Genomic DNA, 23,327 nt, shown 5'->3' on the forward strand with positions numbered 1-23,327 from the left:
TGTTTTATGAGCTAGGGATGTGATTCCCCTGCCCATGTACACATACTTGCGCTAGATCTCATGGAGCTAGTGAGTATAAAAAGCAGTAGTGGCAGCAGAGGCATGGCAAGCCATGCCAAGTACATACCCACCAGTTTCAAGTGGGTTTGTACTTGGCACCACTCAGCCATGCCTTCACTACTACTATTACTGCTGTTTAGACACACGCTAGCTTTCATCAAGCTACCATGAGTATGTGTACAGAGTAGAGGAATCACACTCTACTTATAGTGTAGACAAAGCCTTAGAGTTTAAGGCCAGAATGTTTCTCCACATGTTAATATTTTCTCAGATAGTATGGACAATTACAATTACTACTAACATGTACATAGTCCACAGCTCAAATACACCTGCAGTGCAAAAGCTCATCTGCATTGAGTGAGAATCCACAGAAGCTAAGGACCGGAAGTTGAGAAACCTGGTTCCAGTTACAGTTCTGCCAGTGATTTGCTGTGTCACTGTGCGTAAGCCACTTCACCTCTACTCCTAGTTTCCTCATGTGTAAAATGGGGACTATGCTCATCCCCCTCGGGTGTTACTTATGTTTAAGGACACTTTACTGATTCTTGTAAAGTGCTTGTTGTTTAAACATAAGCTTTGATATTTAGCCTGGTCAGAGATGGTTGAAAGTTCTCATTCAAGTGGCCTTTCCAAAACCACAAGCTTTTGCAAAAAAAGTTCAAGTTCTTAAGAGTTACATAGGATAATGTTTGAGTTCCATATTTTCCTTTTGACACTAACTTTTCCAAACTTGAGGAAGTTTTGAAGAGTTATAAAAGAGCAAAAGGCAAAAATGAAAACATGGAAAAAGCCTTGGACATTCGTTTTGTTGTGTTCAATGGGAAAAAGGGGTGGAGGGAGAAAAAGAGGAAGAAAAACTATTTTTAAATTGTTTTATGTCCACCCTTGTAAAATAGTAACTCAGATTTTTCCACAAAGTTGATTTTGGTTTTCCAATCAGCTCTAAGCCTGAAAGGAAGAATTGGCTCCTAAGGCCTATTGGGGAGGTGAGAAAACACTAAATATTGACTCAAAGTAGAGAGTCACAATGTTTAGAGTCAAGGGTCGGTTGATTTTATGGTTGGGCTGTGAAGGGAAGTGGGGATGGAAAAATCACAATAAAAATTAACACTAGAGCATAAAGCTCAGCTTTGGTTTTCCTTGCTTTTGATTTGCCTTCTGCTCCCATCAGCCGTTCTTTTGAACCTCATGTGTCAAGCTACACCTTCTAAATTTAAGATGTAGTTGACAGAAATTTAAATTTAACTCTCAGCAATTCTACCACACTAGATGTTAGCTAGTGCCTAACTCCCAGCCCCATCACCACGCATGCATCATCTCCGTTGTTCTCAGAGGGTATTTTCTTCCTTGTTAAATACTACTGACCTTTCAGAAGTGCAAACCATTACCTAGTTCTGCTGATCACTATTTTTGTTGACAATGCTCTGTTTTAGCTGCATTTTGTTGTCTGCTGGTCACTATGTAGAAAGTGACCCTAAATACAGCAACGTGGCAAGTACCAGTGTAATCAGTTATGCTCCAGCAGGAAACTCAGAGAGGATGAGATACATCTTCATGACTGAGCAGAGAAGAGAAGTGTCTGGTACCAGCAGGAAGTTGAAATATAGGAAGAGTCTTGAAGCGTTCCCACAACAGAGTGGAAAGGTTTCTCAATGATTCCCTCTAAACACCAACAAGGTGACAGCAACATCTAGGTCCTGTCCACAGCATCAACTGAGCAAAGCTTAGCCATTATTTCAGTGACACTATTTCAGCTGCAGTGTGCACAGAACATTGGATGGTCGACATTCTTGGTGTAGGTCATTCAAGTGCGGTGAGTATGCCTCCATGTGCCTGGGATTAATAAAGAACGCTGCCTCTAGACTGACAACTGTCAACCAGTGGCAGCAATTTTGGAAGCTACAGCCTAGTCATGGCAGTTGTGTCTACCCTTATCTGATCTAACCTTACTCTGAGCGAAGTTAAACATACTGATGAAGACACGAGCCCTGGCTATACTACAGCTTCTATCAACACCACTAGTGCAGCTCGACCAGTGACAAACATGCCCAATTTTTCTTAGCTTTGATAAAGGTCCTAAAGAAACTGCACACATGCTGTAATTAACAGGACTACTGAAGAAAGTTTCATATGACTATATTGGACAAAGGCAAATCTAGACATATTTTGATTTCTGTAAGACAAAGTAATGGACTACATGTAACTGCAGACTTGCAGTGCTTTTTAATTCCATTACAACTTGTGACAGACCCAGACCAGTGGGGTACAGGAGTCTGGTAGAGGGCAAATATACTGGTCACTGGATGAGCAGTTTTCTGTTCCCTGAGTGACCAGAGCAGGGGCTGCACTAGAGTAATCAGCAAACCTGCTAGAACTAATTAAGGCAGACAGGCTGATTAGAACACCTGCAGCCAATCAAGGCAGGCTAATCAGGGCACCTGGGTTTAAAAAGGAGCTCACTTCAGTTTGTGGGGTGCGCGTGAGGAGCTGGGAGCAAGAGGCGCAAGGAGCTGAGAGTGAGAGGGTGTGCTGCCGGAGGACTAAGGAGTACAAGCGTCAGACACCAGGAGGAAGGTCCTGTGGTGAGGATAAAGGGGGTGTTTGGAGGCGGCCATGGGGAAGTGGCCCAGGGAGTTGTAGCTGTCAGGCGGCTGTTACAGGAGGCACTATAGACAGCTGCGATCCACAGGGCCCTGGGCTGGAACCCGGAGTAGAGGGCGGGCCTGGGTTCCCCCCAAACCTCCCAACTCCTGATCAGACACAGGAGGAGTTGACCCGGTGAGCAAATCTGCCAATAAACGCAGGACCCACCAAGGTAGAGGAGGAACTTTGTCACAAACTACACCCCTAGCTCAGAATGTTGGTGTATCGTGTAACACCGAGTGAGAAGATCCACACAGTGCTCTTCAGAGAGCATGTACAGTATTTCATAACCCAGGCCTGAGAACATTTGGGTTTGTGCTTCCCCTTTGCCCCCAGATCACAAACCCTTAAGTAGGCTGTCTTGTTACTCACTCATAATCTCTCTTCTGCTGTCATCCTCCTTCAGCACTGACTCCTTCTGGTTGTCCTCGGCTACTTGACTGGAGTTCTCTTTGTCACTGGATGGGGAATCACATGTTCCATCAGATTTCTTCTCAGCAGCCTCCTCATCCACCTTCTCCAGTGGATGTACTTTCAAAATTTTTACAGGCAGCATTTTCTCTTTTCCAACCTGAGCAGAAAAATGCACCAAAAAACAGTAACTAGGCAGGAAATATGAGTTGATCAGCTTTTTAACACTTGAAGGGAAGGAAGGAAAGTGAAATAAAGTAAGAGTCACATACACACTATGGTTTGAGAACAATTTTTAATCTTTGACCTCAAGTGAGACACTTCTATAGTTTCCTCTGTCACAGACTTACAAGATCTCCTCATTATCCGTCCCATTCAGAAGTCCTGCTTATTACTCCAATGAAAAGAAAACCCGCACACAAACTTTTCTAAAGTCCACCATTGCTACTTCCTCAATCTTCCAGATGAGATGACACACACAACCCCTTGCAACACAATGGTCCCAGCTCAGGAAACAGAACACAACTCAGTCCAAAATATATACTGTCACAGCACCAGGACTGCATCTTCCCCTTTCTTTTTGACAAACTTGAGTTTCCACTCAGTCCCCCCAGCCCACATTTTTTTTTTTTAAATTGGAGGTAGGGAGGGCTTCCTCTAATCACATTTGAGCTTCTGCCATTACTGTAGACCTTTCCAAGAAGTAGGAGAATCAAACTAGTGGGCAAACTATCGCCCTTCAGATGTTTTAATCCATCCCTTAACTTTCCCTCGCTCCGGTACTCCAGCTGGGGAGCGTGTCCAGAAGCAGCGGCATGTCCCCTCTCCGACTTCTACGCGTAGGGACAGCCAGGGGGCTGGTGGGGGGACATGCCGCTGCTTCCGGGAACTGCTTGAGATAAGCGCTGCCTGGAGCCTGTACCCCTGCCCCAGCCCTGATCCCTCTCCCACCCTCCAAACCCCTCAGTCCCAGCCCGGAGCACCCTCCTGGACCCCCAACCCCTCATCCCCAGCCCTCACCCCATCCCAAAGCCAACCCCCAATTTTGTGAGCATTCATGGCCCACCATACAATTTCCAAACCCAGATGTGGTCCTCGGGCCAAAAAGTTTGCCCACCCCTGAACTAGTGCAAGCTGTGTCAGTTACACTCTGCTATTCCTATTGGGAACATGGTGTGTGTGTAGCAGAAGAGCAGGTAGATGTGAACCACCTTCTTCTGCTAGGCATGATGTAAGTCTCCTTTGCCCAAGCCACTCCTCTTCTGACAATACCACGTTAGCCTCGGCTTAAGAAACAGGTTTCCACACTATTGCTTTGGAAATAGGCATTATCAAGGGAATTCCACAAAGAGGTGAGAGAGTCCTACCATTCTGCACCAAATTTAGATAGTCATGAAGATTGAAGGGGAAAATGTTTGTGACCTCCTCTTACCTCTCTCCTGAGGATAGCGGCATTAAGCAGAAGCATGGCAAATATTTGAAACTAGAGCCTCACCTCAAAGTCACACTCCTCGTCCACTGCATATTTGGTCATGATCTCTAGCCAGGCTGCATCTACAAGCTTCTCCAAGGAAATAGTATTGTGGTGGACCATTTCCAGTACCAGTTTCTCATACCAGGTGGGAAATTCCTCCTTCAAACTGAACAAGGATGTGAAAAGTTTACATCATCTAGCTAACAAAATACGAAATGCAACATGTTCTGCCAGTTCATGCCACTGACAGCATTTTGACAGTGAATTAAACACTTTCAAGGTGACATCACATTAGAATAAATAATAATGCAAGCGGTCAGAGTGAGATTTATCACAAGAAAAAATAAATGTTCATACGGTCACCAATATAAATTCACTTCTGTACCCACAAGAAATACAAAGCACATCTGTGCAACAGGGCCATGCTGGCAGTGCTCATCTTGCTGCCGATTGCCAACTCCCTATGAAGTGTTGCCTACACACCAAACAAACCCTGCCTGTGTTACTGACCCAAAAACATGGCAATAGATTTTTTTTTAATATAATTCCTATCCAGAAAAATAAAGTTCCATATTTTTTATTCTTAAACATATCTACTGCAGTAGTGCCTAGAGGAACCAATCTTTCTTCAGGTTATTTTGTATTCTGTCCAGGAGAGGCGTATAATTTATGTAACTCAGTTATGAGACACATGGACACTCAATTATCTTTGCACTAGGGCTGTCAAGCGATTAAAAAATTAATCTCAATTAATCACATTATTAAATAATGGAATACCATTTATTTAAATATTTTGGATGTTTTCTACATTTTCAAATATATTGATTTCAATTACAACACAGAATACAAAGTGTACAGTGTTTGCTTTATTTTTTATTACAAATATTTGCACTGTAAAAAGCAAAATAGTATTTTTCAATTCATCTCAGACAAGTACTGTAGTGCAATCTCTATCATGAAAGTTGAACTTACCAATGTAGAATTAAGTACAAAAAATAACTGCACTGAAAAAGAAAAATGTATAACTTTAGAGCCTACAAGTCCACTCAGTTCTACTTCTTGCCCAGCCAATCGCTCAGATAAACAAGTTTGGTTATAATTTAAAGGAGATAATGCTGCCCACTTCTTGTTTACATCACCGAAAAGCGAGAAGATACATTCACATGGCACTGCTGTAGCTGGCGTTGCAAGATATTTACGTGCCAGATGCGCTAAAGATTCATATGTCCTGCCATCTTCAAACACCATTCCATAGGATATGCGTTCATGCTGATGTGTTCTGCTTGATAACGATACAAAGCAGTGAGGACCGACGCATGTTCATTTTCATCATCTGATCAGATGCCACCCGCAGAAGGTTGATTTTCTTTTTTGGTGGTTCGGGTTCTATAGTTTCTGCATCTGAGTGTTGCTCTTTTAAGACTTCTGAAAGCATGCTCCCTACCTCGTCGCTCTCAGATTTTGGAAGGCACTTCGGATTTTTAAACCTTGGGTCGAGTGCTGTAGCTATTTTTAGAAATCTCACATTGGTATCTTTTGTGTTTTGTCAAATCTGCTGTGAAAGTGTTCTTAAAATAAACATGTGCTGGGTCATCATCTGAGACTGCTATAATATGAAATATATGGCAGAATGTGGGTAAAACAGAGCCGAAGACATACAGTTTTCCCTCAAGAAGTTCAGTCACAAATTTGATTAACGCATTACTTTTTAATGAGCATCAACAGCATGGAAGCATGTCCTCTCGAATGGTGGCCAAAGCATGAAAGGGCATACAAATGTTTAGCATATCTGGCACGTAAACACCTTGCAACGCCGGCTACAAAAGTGCCATGTGAATGCCTGGTCTCACTTTCAGAGGACATTATAAATAAGAAGCCAGCAGCAGCACCTCCTGCAAATGTAAACAAAATTGTTTGTCTTAGCAACTGGGTGAACAAGAAATAGGACTGAACGGACTTGTAGGCGCTAAAGTTTTACACTGTTTTGTTTCTGAGAGCAGTTATGTAACAAAAAAATCTGCATTTGTAAGTTACACTTTCAGGATAAAGAGATTGCACTACAATACCTGTATAAGGTTAATTGAAAAATACTATTTCTTTTGTTTATCATTTTTACAGTGCAAATATTTGTAATAAAAATAATATAAATTGAGCACTGTACATTTTGTATTCTGTGTTGTAATAGAAATCAATATATTTGAAAATGTAGAAAAACATCCAAAAATTTGATGAATTTCAATTGGTATTTCCATTGTTTAACAGTGCGATTCACCACGATTAATTTTTTTTAGTTAATCGCCTGAGCTAACTGAGATTAATTGACAGGCCTACTTTTCACCTTTTAATTTCAAGATGAGTTTTCCCTTCAGGAGTATTGCAATCCCAACTGAAGTTTGGCATTTTCTCCCATATTAAGTTTATATTGTCAAAATATTTTTATATGTCTTATAATGCAGTAAGTAGAGCTTACTTAAATAAATTATTGTGCAGTATTTCAGTCTATGCAAATGTGTGTTCCACTGATGTATCTAATATTGTTGGATGATCTTGAATTAGTTGTGTGAAGGATGATTAATTAGAACAGGGATTCTCAAACTGGGGGTCACAATCCCTCAGGGGGGTTGCAAGGTTATTATGTGGGGGTCATGAGTATGTGTCACCCAGCTACATAGCAAGTCTGCTGTCAAGTCTGCACTAGTAAGTCTGCTGTGAAAAGTTATATTAAACATAAAATACCAGTTTAAAATAGTATTAAATATATTTTAAAAATGTGTTTTTAATTTATGGGGGGACATTCAGAGGCTTGCTGTGTAAAAGGGATCGCCAGTACAAAAAAAGTTTGAGAACAACTGAATTAGAAGAATGGGGGAAAGCTTGCCTGGTTACTTCCTAAATCAGAGCAGGTTTGTCAGTTTGAATTCTCACCATTCATTAATTTTTTTTTATTATATTTATTAAAAGGGAATGTAAGCACCAAATTCAAGTTTGTTTAGTGACAGAAAAATTCCACTTCACCCTATCGAAAGTTTTCTTGTTTCTTAGATTTAAGGTAGCTCTTGCTGACCAAGACCTCATTTGTAGTTATTCTAGGATTACTAACCAGTGGATTCCTCACAACAAGGGCTGACTAAACTTGTACATTCAGATCAATGTTTTAAGTTTTAAATCTGCAGCTGCATGAAATCTTTATTATAATTCTCATTCAACATGAAATGTCTAAGAGACATTTTACTGAATGTCTATTTGGTTTAAGAAAAATATAAAACTCTGTATCTAACCTGAATTGAGACATTCTCTCATTTATGTAACTGAAAACTTTCAGAAAAACAGGAGCAGTTAGCTAATCCTGTATCACTGCATCAGATTAAGTCAGCAAAACTAGGCAAGTGATCCACTGACTCAGCTACTTCAAGATTATGCAATTACAGAACCAGCAACATACACTTCCCTCATATTGAAGAGCATTAGCTGGAGAGAGATCAAAGACAACAATATCTCTATCTAAGGCTTCTGGCATCTTGTACGGTTGGGGAGTAGTTTTTAAAGGGAGCAATTTAATTGGACAAGAAAAATGTTGCAGGCAATTCCTCTCTAGGTCACGGACTATCACCTCTTATTCCAATCAAAATGATGAATTCCCTCCCCAGTAAACACAGCAGAAGCAATATCCAAGACAGATTTAATCTATAAACACACATTAAATAGGTGGGAACAGGTCATCTTTATAGAGTGAAAGAGGCAAAGCCAAAGTTGCCAGTATGTAAAACTGAGAAAGAAATGCCCTTTGTTATGTGTTCAACTCCCTCACTTTCATTGGGTACAGCAATTAAGGAATAAGATACCTAATTAGTTCAATCAAGGACTTGCCCTTAGAAAGGTTCCTTCATCGTGGCAAGTTTTACACTGGATATAAACCCAAGTTCTGGCCACTCTGTGAGACTGACAAAAGTGGGTAGGCCAACTGGTAGGGAAAAGAGAGAGCACTTGGCAGAACTATCCTTGCAATTTTGCTTTTTTGCAGTTTGTTTCAAGTGGAGCAGATCACCAATACCTTATTCCAAAATACTACTGAATTTAATGGCACCAGTTCACTCGTTGATACCTGCACAGATCTGGAAAAAACAACAACTGCCGCAGAGTTAGCTGGTATGCACACCATCATTATATGGAAACCAGTAAAAGTCACACAACTTAGGTGCTTTTGTTTTTTCTCCTTCAGCAAGAAAAATTCCCTCTTTGTGTAGGTAGTTTTGAGAGATATGCCAAATGTTGTACTCAGTTATTTTGTGAAAAGAACATTACAGATTAAGCTGCATTCATGAGTATGTCAAATTTGGAGTCAAATTTCTTTCATCTTACAAAGTCCTAAGGAACTAGTCACAACCTTAAACTCCTTGCTGTGTAACTAGCAGCCACCTATCATTCTAAAGGCAGCTCTCCTGCCCCCAAATTCTAAAGATAGATGCATACCAACTTCTGCACTGTTACTTACAGCTCAGCAACTTCCTGCTCCTCCTCCCAAGCTTCTTTGTGCGTCAGCTGGCTGCTTCCTGTGCTTTTGCACGTCCATATTCGTTCGTTGTATCTCTCTAGCCGTGCCTCATACTCTCTGTAGGAGCATCAGCTCAGGAAAACAGGATTCAGGGAGCAGACAGCAAAACCAAAAGTACTATATAGCCCTTTCCATTTGACTAGGCTAGGAGACAATATTATGCTGCAGTTCTGCGGAGCCAAACCTTAGCTTCTGTATGTACACAATATTCTCAATTTAAGTTAAATTGGAGAGCTTGTGTTTGAAAAATAGCATAAAGAACATCTGCACTAATGCACAACAATGTGATTAAAAGGAAATTAAGAGAGACGAGGGTCTTACTCCATCCTGTACTTGTAAATTCCAGAATTAAAGACAATTTATTAGAGATTAAAATTACCGCACGGCAAATTCCTTGAATTCCCAAAACAAGCAATTTGTTAAATTAGTAGAATTGGTTCCTTTCCATTCAGCTGAACTTTAATACAGTATTAGCTTCTTCATATATCAAAACCAGCCTCAAGTTGCAATTTTTTTGGTTATTAAACACTGGGAATTAAGGGGACAAAAAGGAGAGGAGAGGCAAGGAAAAGTGTCTTTACCTTGGAAACAGAGTTGCAATAGAACACCAAGCATGGAAGGTAAAGCACACTTACAATAACTATGTATCACTGTAGCGACAGAGGAATAAACCCAGTTTGGCTAACCCAGTAGCTTACAACCCTTCCTGTGAAGGATTTCTCACTCTTATGCTCCCGTGGAAGGCAGTGCTATTCAGTGCTGGAAATTACTTCTAGGATATTATGCTACCTACCGTTAGCGTGTCTCAGTTAAACCAAGCCTGGGGGTACTAATACTAGCATTACATTTTTCCACAGAGTCTGGTTAAGAAGGAAAAGACATACAACTATTAATCCCAGTCTCTGTGGGTCCCTCTCACACTATCCCAGCTGGAGAAAACTGAGCCACAAATGATATGATGCATGTGGCAAGTAGGTATTGTATTTGTATCCACAGCAACCAATGCAATGCAAGAGACTATACTGGGAATAGGTCATCTTTAGAGAAGGTTGCCACTAGCCAAAGCGTTAGACATTCCTCTCTCCCAAAAGCGTGTGTTGATGATAAAACAGTAAAAAAGGCTTTTGGAATTCCCAATCTTTGCACCAGTGTTAAGTGTACAGAAGCATTCACTGTGTCCTGTTTTTCATTTTAAAATACCTGTTTAGTATGTTAGATGGAATCACTAACTTTCAAGTTCCAGAAATTGATCTTTGCCTTCACTTATAGGAGATATCCTTCACAGATTATTGTTTGCAGTGAACCCCGATAGAAGTTTTTTCTTGATACTGCATCAAGTACACAGGTTGTCTAAGATGTAATTTTAACCAGCTCTCTAGAGATACTATGCAGAGAGAGCTAATTGTGAAACTAAGATTCCTACTTATATTTACAGCCACTACCAACCATTTCAGCAATAAACTTGAGAAACTGCAGCCACTGAACTATAAAGCCCTACCTAAAACTTTTTAGCAAGAACAAAAAGTGCCTAAATCCATTTCTCTTGAGAGGCACTGACAATCCCGGCTCTCAGTGTAGGAAGAATCCCAAACCTGGAAGCAACAGTTGTCCCAACCATCTTTTGGGAGTCATCTCCCACCCCATAAACACACCACCCACATACCCACCAAATACAGACAATATTTGAACACCGAGTGTTCATTTACACTAGCACATATAATTGCTAGAGAAAAAAGGAGGAGAGGGTGCCCTTATTTGTTAAATATTTAACAATGTTTAACAAATGGTAACAGAACACACATCTGAGGTCTAGAAGTGATTAAATGTTTGCAAAATCAGTAGACTGTGTGCTGCATCTGTGGCTGGAGAAGATAGTTAAGGGTCTGCTTTGCTGCCACACAACATGCTGGGCCTTTGTTCTCTCTGTCCCTGAAGACAGACTCAGCTCCTTCTGCGGCCAGTCTGAAAGAGAGCACGTAAATGCCTTGCCTTAGCTGGGACTAACAAATTTCTAACACTATTTCCTACACCTCCAGGTTTTTTGTACACATTTTTTCCTTGCATTCATGGACAAAGAAGCATAATCCCAGTGTATAAAAATGCTATGCTTTTAGAGTATAATTTTAAAGCCAGCAGGTACAACAATTTACCAGTCTACAATCCAGAGGGTGCGTCCCCATTCCAGTCCAGATCTGTCACCCAAATGCACTCAACTCCAACTACAGCTGGTCAGCGCCCATCAACGCTGACCGCTGGCCACATTCTTTAACTAGCATTCCAGGTTCGTGTTCACAAATGCTACCCTGCTTTTTGTGTCTCCCAGCTCCTACAAAACAGTGCTAGGAAGCATACAGACTAGATACACCTCTTCACCGATATAACACTGTCCTCGGGAGCCAAAAAAAAAATCTTACTGCATTATAGGTGAAACTGCGTTAGATCGAACTTGCTTTGATCCGCCGGAATGCGCAGCCCCGCCCCCCGGAGCACTGCTTTACCGCGTTATATCTGAATTCATGTTATATCGGGTCATGTTATATCTGGGTAGAGGTGTAGTATTTTGTGATTCAGGGGCTGAACCCAGAAAAATAGGATGATGCTATTACAGTGATTCAGGTGTGCAAGTTCTATTTAGTTCTTTCCATTCAAATTGGAAAGAGAGCCAATCTTTCTAATTTCAAGCCACCTGACAGGACTGTCTCGCTGTTATAACCAAATAGCTTCTCCACCAATAGCACTGAGTTGGTGGTTGCAATTTCCATGAGCCTTGAAGATGCATTAATAAAAAAAATTCCAGAACATCAGCTACTGATAGACTTGCAAAAATATCTATGGATAACATGCAAGTTCAATTTAACAGATGAATACCACTTTGGCAATGGACAATATCTCACATGTAGGTAAGACACTAAAGAGCACTCAGGTGTTAAAACCTGGAAGACTAAGTTGTGCCAAAACAAAATCTTTTTAAAGAATGCTTAATCTTAAAAAAAAATCAGCTTAACACACACAAGACTGATTAAAGCAGTTATGCAGCTTTTTCATTGTTGGGAAGCCATTAATATCCCTACAAGTAGTATCAACCAGGCAACAGTTTGAGAATCATCTTTGAATTACTTCCATTTGCATTAACCACCGAGAAAGCAATTGCTTATCGTAAACATGGTTAATGTACTTATAACAAACTGATTCTTACCCTGATGATGACAGTCACATTTGTCATAACTACAGTGTTTAATGTGAAACATGCTTTTTACTTTATGTCTTGGCTTTAAAAATAATTTGCCACAAGGGTGACAAAGTTCCTATGACTAAGAGTCTCTTCAGTATGATGCGATACTGTTTTGGTGCTGCCTATAATACTATTTTCCAATCATATTTTAACTTTCTGGACACCCACATGCAAAGATCTGAAAGTTTGTCTTTTGCAAAGCATTTCCCTTTTGTGAAACCTCTCGCTCTATCATTTTCTGTGCCACTCCAGAATAGGAGATACTGAACTCTTTCAGACCCAGTTCATTGCCTTAGAACACATACTAAACAAAAGGAGACAAATAAGTGAGAGCAGCAAGCTTTATTTTTGGGGAAAACAACACTGCTTTCAAACAAATTACACTGCTTATGGGCAGGCCACTTTCGATTTCAGCATTCCCTCCCTCACTCTCAGGTCAATTAGGTAGAGTCTCAAGCTGTGCGTTTTGCACAGTGCATACCAGTTGCATTCTTCCAAACCACAATCAGTGTAAACAAAATACATCTCTAAAGAAGTCACAAGCTAGCAACCCTACACACTGGAAAAGAGACACTTGGGCCACACAAAGCAAAGTTTGTCTTTTTGACAGGATATCAGACTCCTGAATTAGGAAAAACATGTATTGCAGACTGCTCCCTTCCCATGTGTATGCTGCATAAAGCCAAGTGAGACTTAAAGTAAATGTTACCTGATTCTGTTTAGACCCATTAGCCAACCTGTGCAGAAGAGTATTTCTGACTTTGCCAAGTGATTCATCCCACCTCTCTCCAGAGAGAGACAATTAACAAGGCTCATTCCAAGCCACAGACCAGAAGCCTAAGGTTTCATCTATCATGCAGTGGACTCGGCAGGGTGTTTTTCCTCTAAAAAGGCTTTAAGGGGATTTGGTGGTGGAGGGCAGCCATGCACAGCTACAAATAAGCACTAAGCCCAAATAAGTATTCAAGCTCCACTGACCAGCCCATCCCCTCCACCCACTCTGCTCTAGATACTTCCTGTGTCCCTTCCCATATGGAAGTTGAGCTCACCACTGTTTGCCACCCTTCATACAGAAGTTAAGGCTCTCTGCAGGAAAGTATTTTAGTAAGTATGACCTACAGTTAACCCTTAGACAAAATCCAAAGAATTTCACTTTCCATCATCAGAGGGATAGCTGTGTTAGTCTGTATTCACTAAAAAAATAAGGAGTCGGGTAGCACCTTAAAGACTAACAGATTTATTTGGGATTAAGCTTTCGTGGCTAAAAAAAACCACACTTCTTATATGAAGAAGTGATTTTTTACCACTGAAAGCTTATGCCCAAATAAATCTGTTAGTCTTTAAGGTGCCACCAGATTCCACTTTACATCATGTTGATGGATTCAGTATAAGAACCTACACAACACAGAAGGAAGTGTTGAAGGTTGTCTTCACTAGGGAAAACGGTGGGTTCTTAACTGACACCTTTGTTCTTAACTAAGGCCTTGTCTACACTGCGACTTTACAGCACTGCAACTTTCTCGCTCAGGGGTGTGATAAAACACCCCCCTAAGTGCTCCAAGTTTCAGCGCTGTAAATAGGGTGACCAGATGAGAATTCCAAAATATCAGGACCGTCACAGGGGGAGCACCTTTTCAATTGTTACACTCACCCGTCTGAGTCTTTGGCAGCAGGTCCCTCAGTTGCTGACAGCCTTCGGTGGCATTTCGGCGGTGGGTAATAAACCTTGCCACCAAAGAAGGAAGTATCCGCCGCCGAAATGCCGCCAAAGACTGTCGGCGACTGAGGGACCCGCTGCCGAAGTGCTGCTGAAGACCCGGACGTGCCGGGTGAGTGCAACAATCGAAAAGGCACTCCCCGTGCCGGTCACTGCTGCCTAAGCAGCAAGTAAAGTAGCAGTGTAGACAATGCACTAGCACTCCCAGCGCTGGAAATTACTCCCCTCGTGGAGGTGGGTTTTTTTAATAGCGCTAGGAGAGCTGTCGTGACTACACAGCCACATTAAAGCGCTGCTGTGGCAACTGCCAGTGAAGACATGCCCTTACACACCTTTTTTCCTAGAGAAGAGAAGGTCTAAATGTCTTGGAGTCTGATTGCCTTGAAAGCAGCTTTAGGATGAAAACTCAGAGACTCTTCACCCTGTCACTCCCCTAGCCTCTCTTTTTCCTTGGCAATTACACCCTTCAACCATTTGCAGACGTATACCTCACATCCCCTCACTAATTAACCAACACATACATATCAAGGTGCATAAAATATGATTAAAATGATTGTATTTAAATCAGATTTTTTATTTAAATTTAATACAGGCTTTTTAAAAAATTAAACCTATTTAAAATTAAATTTGAAATTGTGACAACCAGTGTTAAAGCATAAATGTATTATAATCTGTTAAAATAATTTAAACTAAACAAACAAGTAGTAGTATATGTTTACTTCCAACAACTTAACGAAAGTCAAACCACTGAATTGGTGAAGGCCACTGGCTAAGCACCTGGAACCAAAGTTTGTTGAAGTGCTAAACCAACTTTTGACAGCAGTAGCTGGTTCTGCAGGAGCAGAGAATATTTTCATCACTGCAGTTTATTCAGCTAGTTCAATGAAATGTTTGTTCTTAAAAACCAATAGTAAACTGAAAATGAACACTTCCAAACTATGAATGAAAACTAGGTGTAAGAGTGCGAGATCTACTAGTTCTAAAATCTGAAGGGCATGCTGACAACAGTAAGTTTAATTCACTAACTACAGAGAATACTTTCTTCTTAATAAATCAGTTAGTTTCAAATGCAAAACATGTTAAGAAAAAAATTCTCACGTATCCACACATTTAAGGTAGTTTTATTTAAAAAAAATTAAAGGCTTTAAAATGTTGGAGGTGGGGTTTTTTGTTGTTTTTTTTCAGTACTTTTAATTGCTTTGGAATTCCCAATCAAATAGAGTTTGATATAAACCACAAGTAAAAAATTAATCTAGTAAAATACTAGATTCACCATTTTCTAATATAAAAAATGTAAAAATTAAGAACCTGCATAAATGTACCTTATGTTATAGAACTGCTTAAATAAATGTGCATCAATTTATTATATCCTCCTTGCAAAAAGGAAGGACCAAATTTAGTGAAAAGACTATATTTAGCTGCAAATCAACATGTTTTAATAGAAACCAACTAATAAAAAGCAACTTTTCTGTAGGAAAATAAATAAATACAAATGCATAACAATTAAAATCAAATGGTTTAACTCAAGGTTTACTGCTTACTGATTTAAAACATGATTAAAACCAGTAATTGAAGTCAATCCACCCTGCTGTATATTGAAATTGTAATAGTCATTGAAGCCTTCAAGCCCCAATCTTGTTGCTTTTCTAAGTTCCTTTCAATGTCCTATCCCACATCATCTAAGATGTCAGTCACATGAACTGTAGGTTTATTCAGACTTAAATTATTTAAAATGAATATTCACATTGCATTAAGGCACCCCAACACCATTTCATTGTACTGAATGCATTAGTAATACCTGTCTGAATCTCAGACTTACACTTCCTTTTCAAAGGCTACATAATCCTTCCTATGGGCATTACCTGGCTGTACTTCATAGTGAAGTAACAGAAAATTTTCTAATGCAAGAGTCTTTATAAGTTGTGGAGCCTCTTTGTCTCAAGGGCTGCCAAGATCTCTCGCACATTATACACATTTATACATTTCCTCCACAATCTAAATTCTCCTTGCGGTTTCCATCCCACTTGTTGTACAGAGGACAGATCAGTCTCCAGGGCCAGTAGTTTGTAGAGTTACAGCCCATTTAAGAAAAACAAAAAACACAGAAAACAAAAAAACCCACCCACACACCAATCTACGTAGACATTAAGTCCTCTGCGCAGAATTGCTGGTGCATCTCCTATGATTGTTATTTGATTTGCCTACCACCCACTTCCCCCTCTTCATCCCTCCAAGAAGTGATGAACACTGATTATTATGCTACAATACCATGAACTTATAGCCTGCCTTTCATACAGGAGACTCCCAGAGGGTTTTCAAACTGTATATATAGAGAGAAAAGAATCCACTGCAGACAAGCAACTTCCATTGCCTGTTTCTTAATTTTTCCCACAAGAGCTATGTTTTCCACACCATCACTTATGCAAGAAATAAACTTGCTAAATAAGTCCCCTGCCCAATTCTGCTCCAATGACTAGAGTAAACTGAGGCCTATTGACAACTATTACATATATGGCCAGCTGGGGCTTCTGACATTTATCTCATTAATATTTATACTAAGACACTCAAACCTTTATACCTGCATACAGTCCTGGCCTATGTGTTCTTGTCTGCCTCGTTCTCTTGTTACACAAACTATTTTGCCATGTCTTAAATTGGGGTATAAATTTGTCAAGCAGGGACCACAAGCCTTCTACTCTGGCTCTGATCCTACAAACACTTAGGCCAAGTCCACATCACTCAGGGGTGTGAAAAATCTACACCTCTGTAGTAATATAGATCTTGCGGTGTAGACAATGCTATGTCAGCGGGAGATCTTCTCTCATCGACATAGCTACTGCATCTCAGACATGGATTAACTACACTGATAGGAGAAGCTCTCCCTTCAGTGTAGGGGGTATCTTCACTTAAGTGCCGCTGCATAATTTTAAGTGTAGATCTGCCCTTATATGCAAAGGAGGGCCAATAATCAAGAAGAATTAAAATGGTTTAAATCCAATAGTTATCTGTCCTCAAAAAGAGTTATAGTCGCAAGTTCCTACAATGTAGGCTACAAAACAAACATACTGTGCAATGTTCTAGGGCCTAAGCTTTAGCAAGGCTAGTTTTCTTAACATATTTACCATTTCAAGTGTTTAAGCAGCAAGCATGTATGTCAGATTCTTAAAATAGCCTTTGTCAAATTAACCCTTATACTTGGGTTCTTTCACACAAACCCCTTCCCTTTATTTTACCAAATTAAAAATCATAAAACAGGAACTGAATTTCACAAGATATCCTGAGACACAAGCAAGTGTTCACAAACCATCTGCGTTTACTACCAGCCTAACAATATGAACCTAAGTATTCAGTTACTTCATCAGTTTTTGGAGGCTGAAGCCCTGTTTCTTGCCCAGTAAGACAAACCATTCAATAATCTAGGAAACATGGAGTTATAAAGCAGCTTTGGTGGAACTCTGAAGAAGTGACAAACGAACAGAGCCGTTTGTATAAGCATCTGCCACACAAATCACGCAGCATCGGGTAACAGAAACTGACTATAAACAAAACGGGAAGTGACTAGTTTACTTTCGGTGCGAGGCTGGGCTGCCGGCCGAAGCGCAGCCCAGGCGGCCGGGGCAGAAGCTAGACAGCAGGAGCCTGCGAGGCAGCCAGTTCCGGCGGTAGGACCCCACCTCCCGAGCCCCCGACCACCGGCTGATGTTTCGCGGACCAGCAGCTCACGCCGGCCGCTGTGCGCGACGCCCGGGCTCCAAGGGAAGTGACAGCGCCGGGGCTCGGAGCGCTGTCAGCGGCACAGCGAGTCAAGCGGGCCCCGGTCAGCGGGAGCGGGCGCTGCCCCTCCCCCAGAGGGGCGCGGGGCCACGCGGGGCAGCGGCCGGTACCCAGGGCACTTTCGACCCGCCTGCGCCGCCCCAGCCCAACCGGGAGCTCCTCGCAGCCGCGGGACAGCGCCAGCAGCCCCACGCCCAGCCCGGGCAGCGGCCGCTCAGTCACCCCCTCCCGGTACCGGGGCCAGCACGGCCACTGTCCCCTCGGAACCGCCCCTACCGCCCCGCAGCGGCCCCCTCCCTCAGGCCCCACGGGCCGGGCGGATACTCGCGGGTGCGGAAGGCCTCCTGCGTGTGAGGGACGATGAACCTCTCGCCCGCCTCCCCCGGCGGCAGCGGCTTGGCCAGCGGGAAGGGCTTGCGGCCCAGTAGCGGCGCCATGACGGGAAGCGAAGTGGCCCCGGCTGGGCCTGGCGGCTCCCCACAGCAACCCCAGCAGCGGTAGGACCCGGGCGGGAGGATTGAAAAATGGCGGGAGAGTCCCCTCCCCCCTCCCGAGCGAGCGGCCGGCAGAAGCGCTGCGCGCGCACCCTAACCTGCTTTTACCGCCAGGCCAGCCCTTCCCGCCTACGGCACCGCCCGATTGGTCGCAGTCTGGGCCACACACAGTCTAGTGGCCGTGTGGCGCGCCTGTCTACTGGCCTAGCCCCGCCCACTTAGCGGACACTTTAGGTTGCAGAGCGCGTAGGGTGAAAGGTCACGTTATGTAAGCGGAGGGGAGCGAGACTCCATTTTGTGGCCCCGTTACTAGCCCCGCCTCCTTCCCTCGTCGGCCAATGGGAGCGCGTCCCCCTCATATCCATCCGGGTACCACGGAGAGGCCGCGCGCCCGGCTTTGTCTCCACAAACGGAACCCACCTCCTCCCCCCCTTAAAGGGGTAGCGCCTGGCCCGGACGGCTGAGCTGCGCCGAGGCTGTAGAGACCGCCGCTCCCCCGCCCGCCCCCTGCGTAGCGGAGCCGGCTACCCCCGCCGCTCCCTGCCCCCGGCTTGGCCGGGGGGGGCTGAGCCAGGCTGGCCCCTCGCTGAGCAGGGTCCCCACGCCCAGCCCTGGTGCCCCAGCCCGTCCTGCCCACCCATCCTGCCAGTCCCCAAGCACCAGCGCCTGGAGTCAGGTGATTCCAAGAGACGCTCTGGCAGCGAGAAGCTTGAGAACGTGACCCCGCCCTGTACAGAAGTCAAAGGCAAATAAAAAAGACACAGAACAAACAAGCAATGTGTGTTTATTGCTCTATCTTTAAAGTCATGATTTTTAAACCAAACTCTTGGTGCCGGACTCATGACTGTAGCATTCTTGGTCAAGGGGTCTAGGTGCAGTGGATGGGGCCTTAAGAACCTGAGTTCTAGTCCATGGCCTGCTGGATGCCTGCAGGTGAGTCAATTGCCCCTTTCTCTGCTGTTGTTTCATCCTCTGTAAAATGGGGCTACTGTTATTCTCGGGGAAGGGGAGAGCTCAGTGGTTTGAGCATTGGCCTGCTAAACCCAGGGTTGTGAGCTCAAACCGGGGGGCAGTTAGGGATCTGGGGCAAAAATCTGTCTGGGGATTGGTCCTGCTTTGAGTAGGGGGTTGGACTAGATACCTCCTGAGGCCCCTTCCAATCTTGATATTCTATGACATGTAGCAACATTGTATTAAAAAAAACCTATTCCAACATAGGGAAAACTGAGCCAAACAATAGGCAGATCTCTTTACCATGGACAACACTACACTCCCACAAGCAGCAGGCACTGCACCTGGGCTTCATCCACCCCTCTTCCCTTCCATGAGCTTGTCATTTTTGTTGTGATCCTAGTCTCCTTTTGTTTGGAAATTTGATTTGGCTTAAAAATTGCCACATTTAGTCTGTCTACACTACAGACCTTACAGCAGCACAGTTGCGCCGCTGTAACTATCTCCCACATAGCCTCTCTGTGCCATGGTAGGTACGTCAGCAGGAAAGCATCTCCCACCAACATACCACTGTCCACACCAGTGCTTTCGTCAGTGAAACTTATGTCACTCTGAGGGGCCGCTAGGATGACCAGACAGCAAATGTGAAAAATCAGGACAGGGAGTGTGTGTGTGTGTGGGGGGGGGGGGTAATAAGAGCCTATATAAGGAAAAGACCCCAAAATCAGGCCTGTCCCTATAAAATCAGGACATCTGGTCACCCTATGAGGGGCGCTTTTTTCACACTCCTGAGGGACAAAAGTGCTACTGTAGACATAGCCTTACTCTGAAGGCAAAGGAAAATGTTTCTGCACGTTTTCAAAACAATTAGTCACATAAACCATTCCATTGTTTTAAATATGACTGGATTAATGCCAGGGCTGGCGTTAGGGCGATTATCGGGTCCCATGCCCCTAAGAGGGCCATGCAACATCCTGAAGGAGCTGCCGCCAAAGTCCCAGCACTGTCAGCGGTGTCAGCTCAATCGTTGCCGGTGCCTTCAGCGGCATTTCAGCAGAGGGACCTTCCTCCGCGGCAGCGATTGAGCTGCTGCTGAAGACAGTGGTGGGACTTCGGCGGCAGCTCCTTCGAATCAGGCCCTGCAGTGCCTAAAGCCGGCCCTGATTAATGCTCGTCTCCCTCTAGCTCAGAAATGGGTTGTTTTTTGGCCCTTCAAATTGTCCGTATTGTTAAATCACCTTTTGAACTTGTTCAGTTGCTAAATTTGATTAAAATAGGTTGTAATTAACCAAAGTTATTAATGATTTTTGTTGTGGATAATTTTCAGCTCAATCTTGCTTTTGCTGGTATTAGCTGAAGCTTTTTTTACCATTGGTTTAAGAGATTACAAGATTGGGCACTGTATATTTGGGATCCTGTTGCCCTTTATTGGCTGGTTACAGATTAGATTGAACGTAAGGATGTTCCTACAGGCGACAGCTAAAGAGATCTTCCTTTAGCTCAACTGGAATTGGAAAAGGTTCAGAAAAGGGCAACAAAAATTATTAGAGGTATGGAACAGCTTCTGTATGAGGAGAGATTAATAAGACTGGGACTTTTCAACTTGGAAAAAAGACGACTAAGGGGGGATATGATAGAGGTCTATAAAATCATGATCAGCGTGGAGAAAGTAAATAAGGAAGTGTTATTTACTCCTCATAACACAAGAACTAGGGGCCACCAAATGAAATTAATAGGCGGAAGGTTTAAAACAAACATAAAGAAGTATTTACACACACACACACACACACACACTAACCTGTGGAACTCTTTGCCAGAGGATGTTGTGAAGGCCAAGACTATAATAGGGTTCAAGAAAGAACTAGATAAATTCATGGAGGACAGGTCCATCAATGGCTATTAGCCAGGATGGGCAGGGATGGTGTCCCTCGCCTCTGTTTGCCAGAAGCTGGGAATGGGTGACAGGGGATGGATCACTTGATGGTTACCTGTTCTGTTAATTCCCTCTGGGGCACCTGGCATTGGCCATAGTCAGAAGACAGGGTACTGGGTTAGATGGACCTTTGGTCTGACCCAGTATGGCGGAGGCCTGTGCGCTTTGGAGCTAGAAGAACAGGGTTCTGACTCTGCAGTTGTGTGTTATTTTATTATTTACATTGCAACCCCTATGCCATTATCAGACCAGTTTTGACCTATCCTGGCAACCCTAAAAAGAATACCCTCAACATGTGGAAACAGGAGGAGTTAAGTCTCTCACTCCAAAAAATTCTGAAAAATCTGTCAAGTATCAGAGGGGTCGCCGTGTTAGTCTGGATCTGTAAAAGCAACAAAGAATCCTGTGGCACCTTATAGACTAACAGACGTTTTGCAGCATGAGCTTTCGTGGGTGAATACCCACTTCTTCGGATGCAAGTGGTGGAAATTTCCAGGGGCAGGTTTATATATGCAAGCAAGAAGCAAGCTAGAGATAACGAGATTAGTTCAATCAGGGAGGATGAGGCCCTGTTCTAGCAGTTGAGTGAAAACCCAGAGAGGAGAAACTGGTTCTGTAGTTGGCAAGCCATTCACAGTCTTTGTTTAATCCTGAGCTGATGGTGTCAAATTTGCAGATGAACTGGAGCTCAGCAGTTTCTCTTTGAAGTCTGGTCCTGAAGTTTTTTTGCTGCAGGATGGCCACCTTAAGATCTGCTATTGTGTGGCCAGGGAGATTGAAGTGTTCTCCTACAGGTTTTTGTATATTGCCATTCTTAATGTCTGATTTGTGTCCATTTATCCTTTTCCTTAGAGACTGTCCAGTTTGGCCGATATACATAGCAGAGGGGCATTGCTGGCATATGATGGCATATATTACATTGGTGGACGTGCAGGTGAATGAACCGGTGATGGTGTGGCTGATCTGGTTAGGTCCTGTGATGGTGTCGCTGGTGTAGATATGTGGGCAGAGTTGGCATCGAGGTTTGTTGCATGGATTGGTTCCTGAGCTAGAGTTACTATGGTGCAGTGTGCAGTTGCTGGTGAGAATATGCTTCAGGTTGGCAGGTTGTCTGTGGGCGAGGACTGGCCTGCCACCCAAGGCCTGTGAAAGTGTGGGATCATTGTCCAGGATACTACCCAAGATCCACAAACCTGGAAATCCTGGACGCCTCATCATCTCTGGCATTGGAACTCTCACTGAAGGACTGTCTGGATATGTGGACTCTCTACTCAGACCCTATGTTACCAGCACTCCCAGCTATCTCCGTGACACCACTGATTTCCTGAGGAAACTACAATGCATTGGTGACCTTCCAGAAAACACCATCCTAGCCACCATGGATGTAGAGGCTCTCTACACAAACATCCCACACACTGATGGAATACAAGCTGTCAGGAACAATATCCCTGATGATACCACAGCACAACTGGTTGCTGAGCTCTGTGCCTTTATCCTCACACACAACTATTTCAAATTTAATGACAATATATATCTCCAGATCAGTGGCACCGCTATGGGCACCCGCATGGCCCCACAATATGCCAATATTTTTATGGCCAACCTGGAACAACGCTTCCTCAGCTCCCGTCCACTCACGCCCCTTCTCTACCTATGCTACATTGACGACATCTTCATCATCTGGACCCATGGGAAGGAGACTCTGGAAAAATTCCACCATGATTTCAACAGCTTCCACCCCTCCATCAACCTCAGCCTGGACCTATCTACACGGGAGGTCCACTTCCTAGACACCACGGTGCAAATAAGTGGTGGTCACATTACCACCACCCTATATCGAAAACCTACTGACCGCTATGCCTACCTTCATGCCTCCAGCTTCCATCCCGGGCACACCACAAGATCCATTGTCTACAGCCAAGCACTGAGGTACAACCGTATCTGCTCTAACCCCGCAGACAGAGACCAACACCTAGAAAATCTCCACCAAGCATTCTCAAGACTACAGTACCCACACGAGGAAATAAGGAAACAGATCAACAGAGCCAGATGTGTACCCAGAAGCCTCCTACTGCAAGACAAACCC

The 23,327-nt window shown here is 43.4% G+C and overlaps 1 protein-coding gene across 1 annotated transcript in view; it reads right to left on the reverse strand.

Annotated features, from left to right (window-relative positions):
* BAZ1B (bromodomain adjacent to zinc finger domain 1B) overlaps positions 1–18,594 on the reverse strand; it is an 80,415-nt gene extending 61,821 nt beyond the window's left edge. Inside the window, exons 1-4 of the mRNA XM_039507582.1 lie at positions 18,188–18,594; positions 9,081–9,197; positions 4,610–4,754; positions 3,076–3,274 (exon numbers count right to left, since the gene is read on the reverse strand). Of these exons, the coding sequence (XP_039363516.1) occupies positions 3,076–3,274; positions 4,610–4,754; positions 9,081–9,197; positions 18,188–18,300 (574 nt within the window). The 5' untranslated portion in view covers positions 18,301–18,594. The remainder of the gene's footprint in view (positions 1–3,075; positions 3,275–4,609; positions 4,755–9,080; positions 9,198–18,187) is intronic.
* Between the last annotated feature and the right edge of the window lie 4,733 nt (positions 18,595–23,327).

Source organism: Mauremys reevesii, linkage group 20 (genome assembly GCF_016161935.1).
Source record: "Mauremys reevesii isolate NIE-2019 linkage group 20, ASM1616193v1, whole genome shotgun sequence".
Lineage (NCBI taxonomy): Eukaryota > Metazoa > Chordata > Testudines > Geoemydidae > Mauremys > Mauremys reevesii.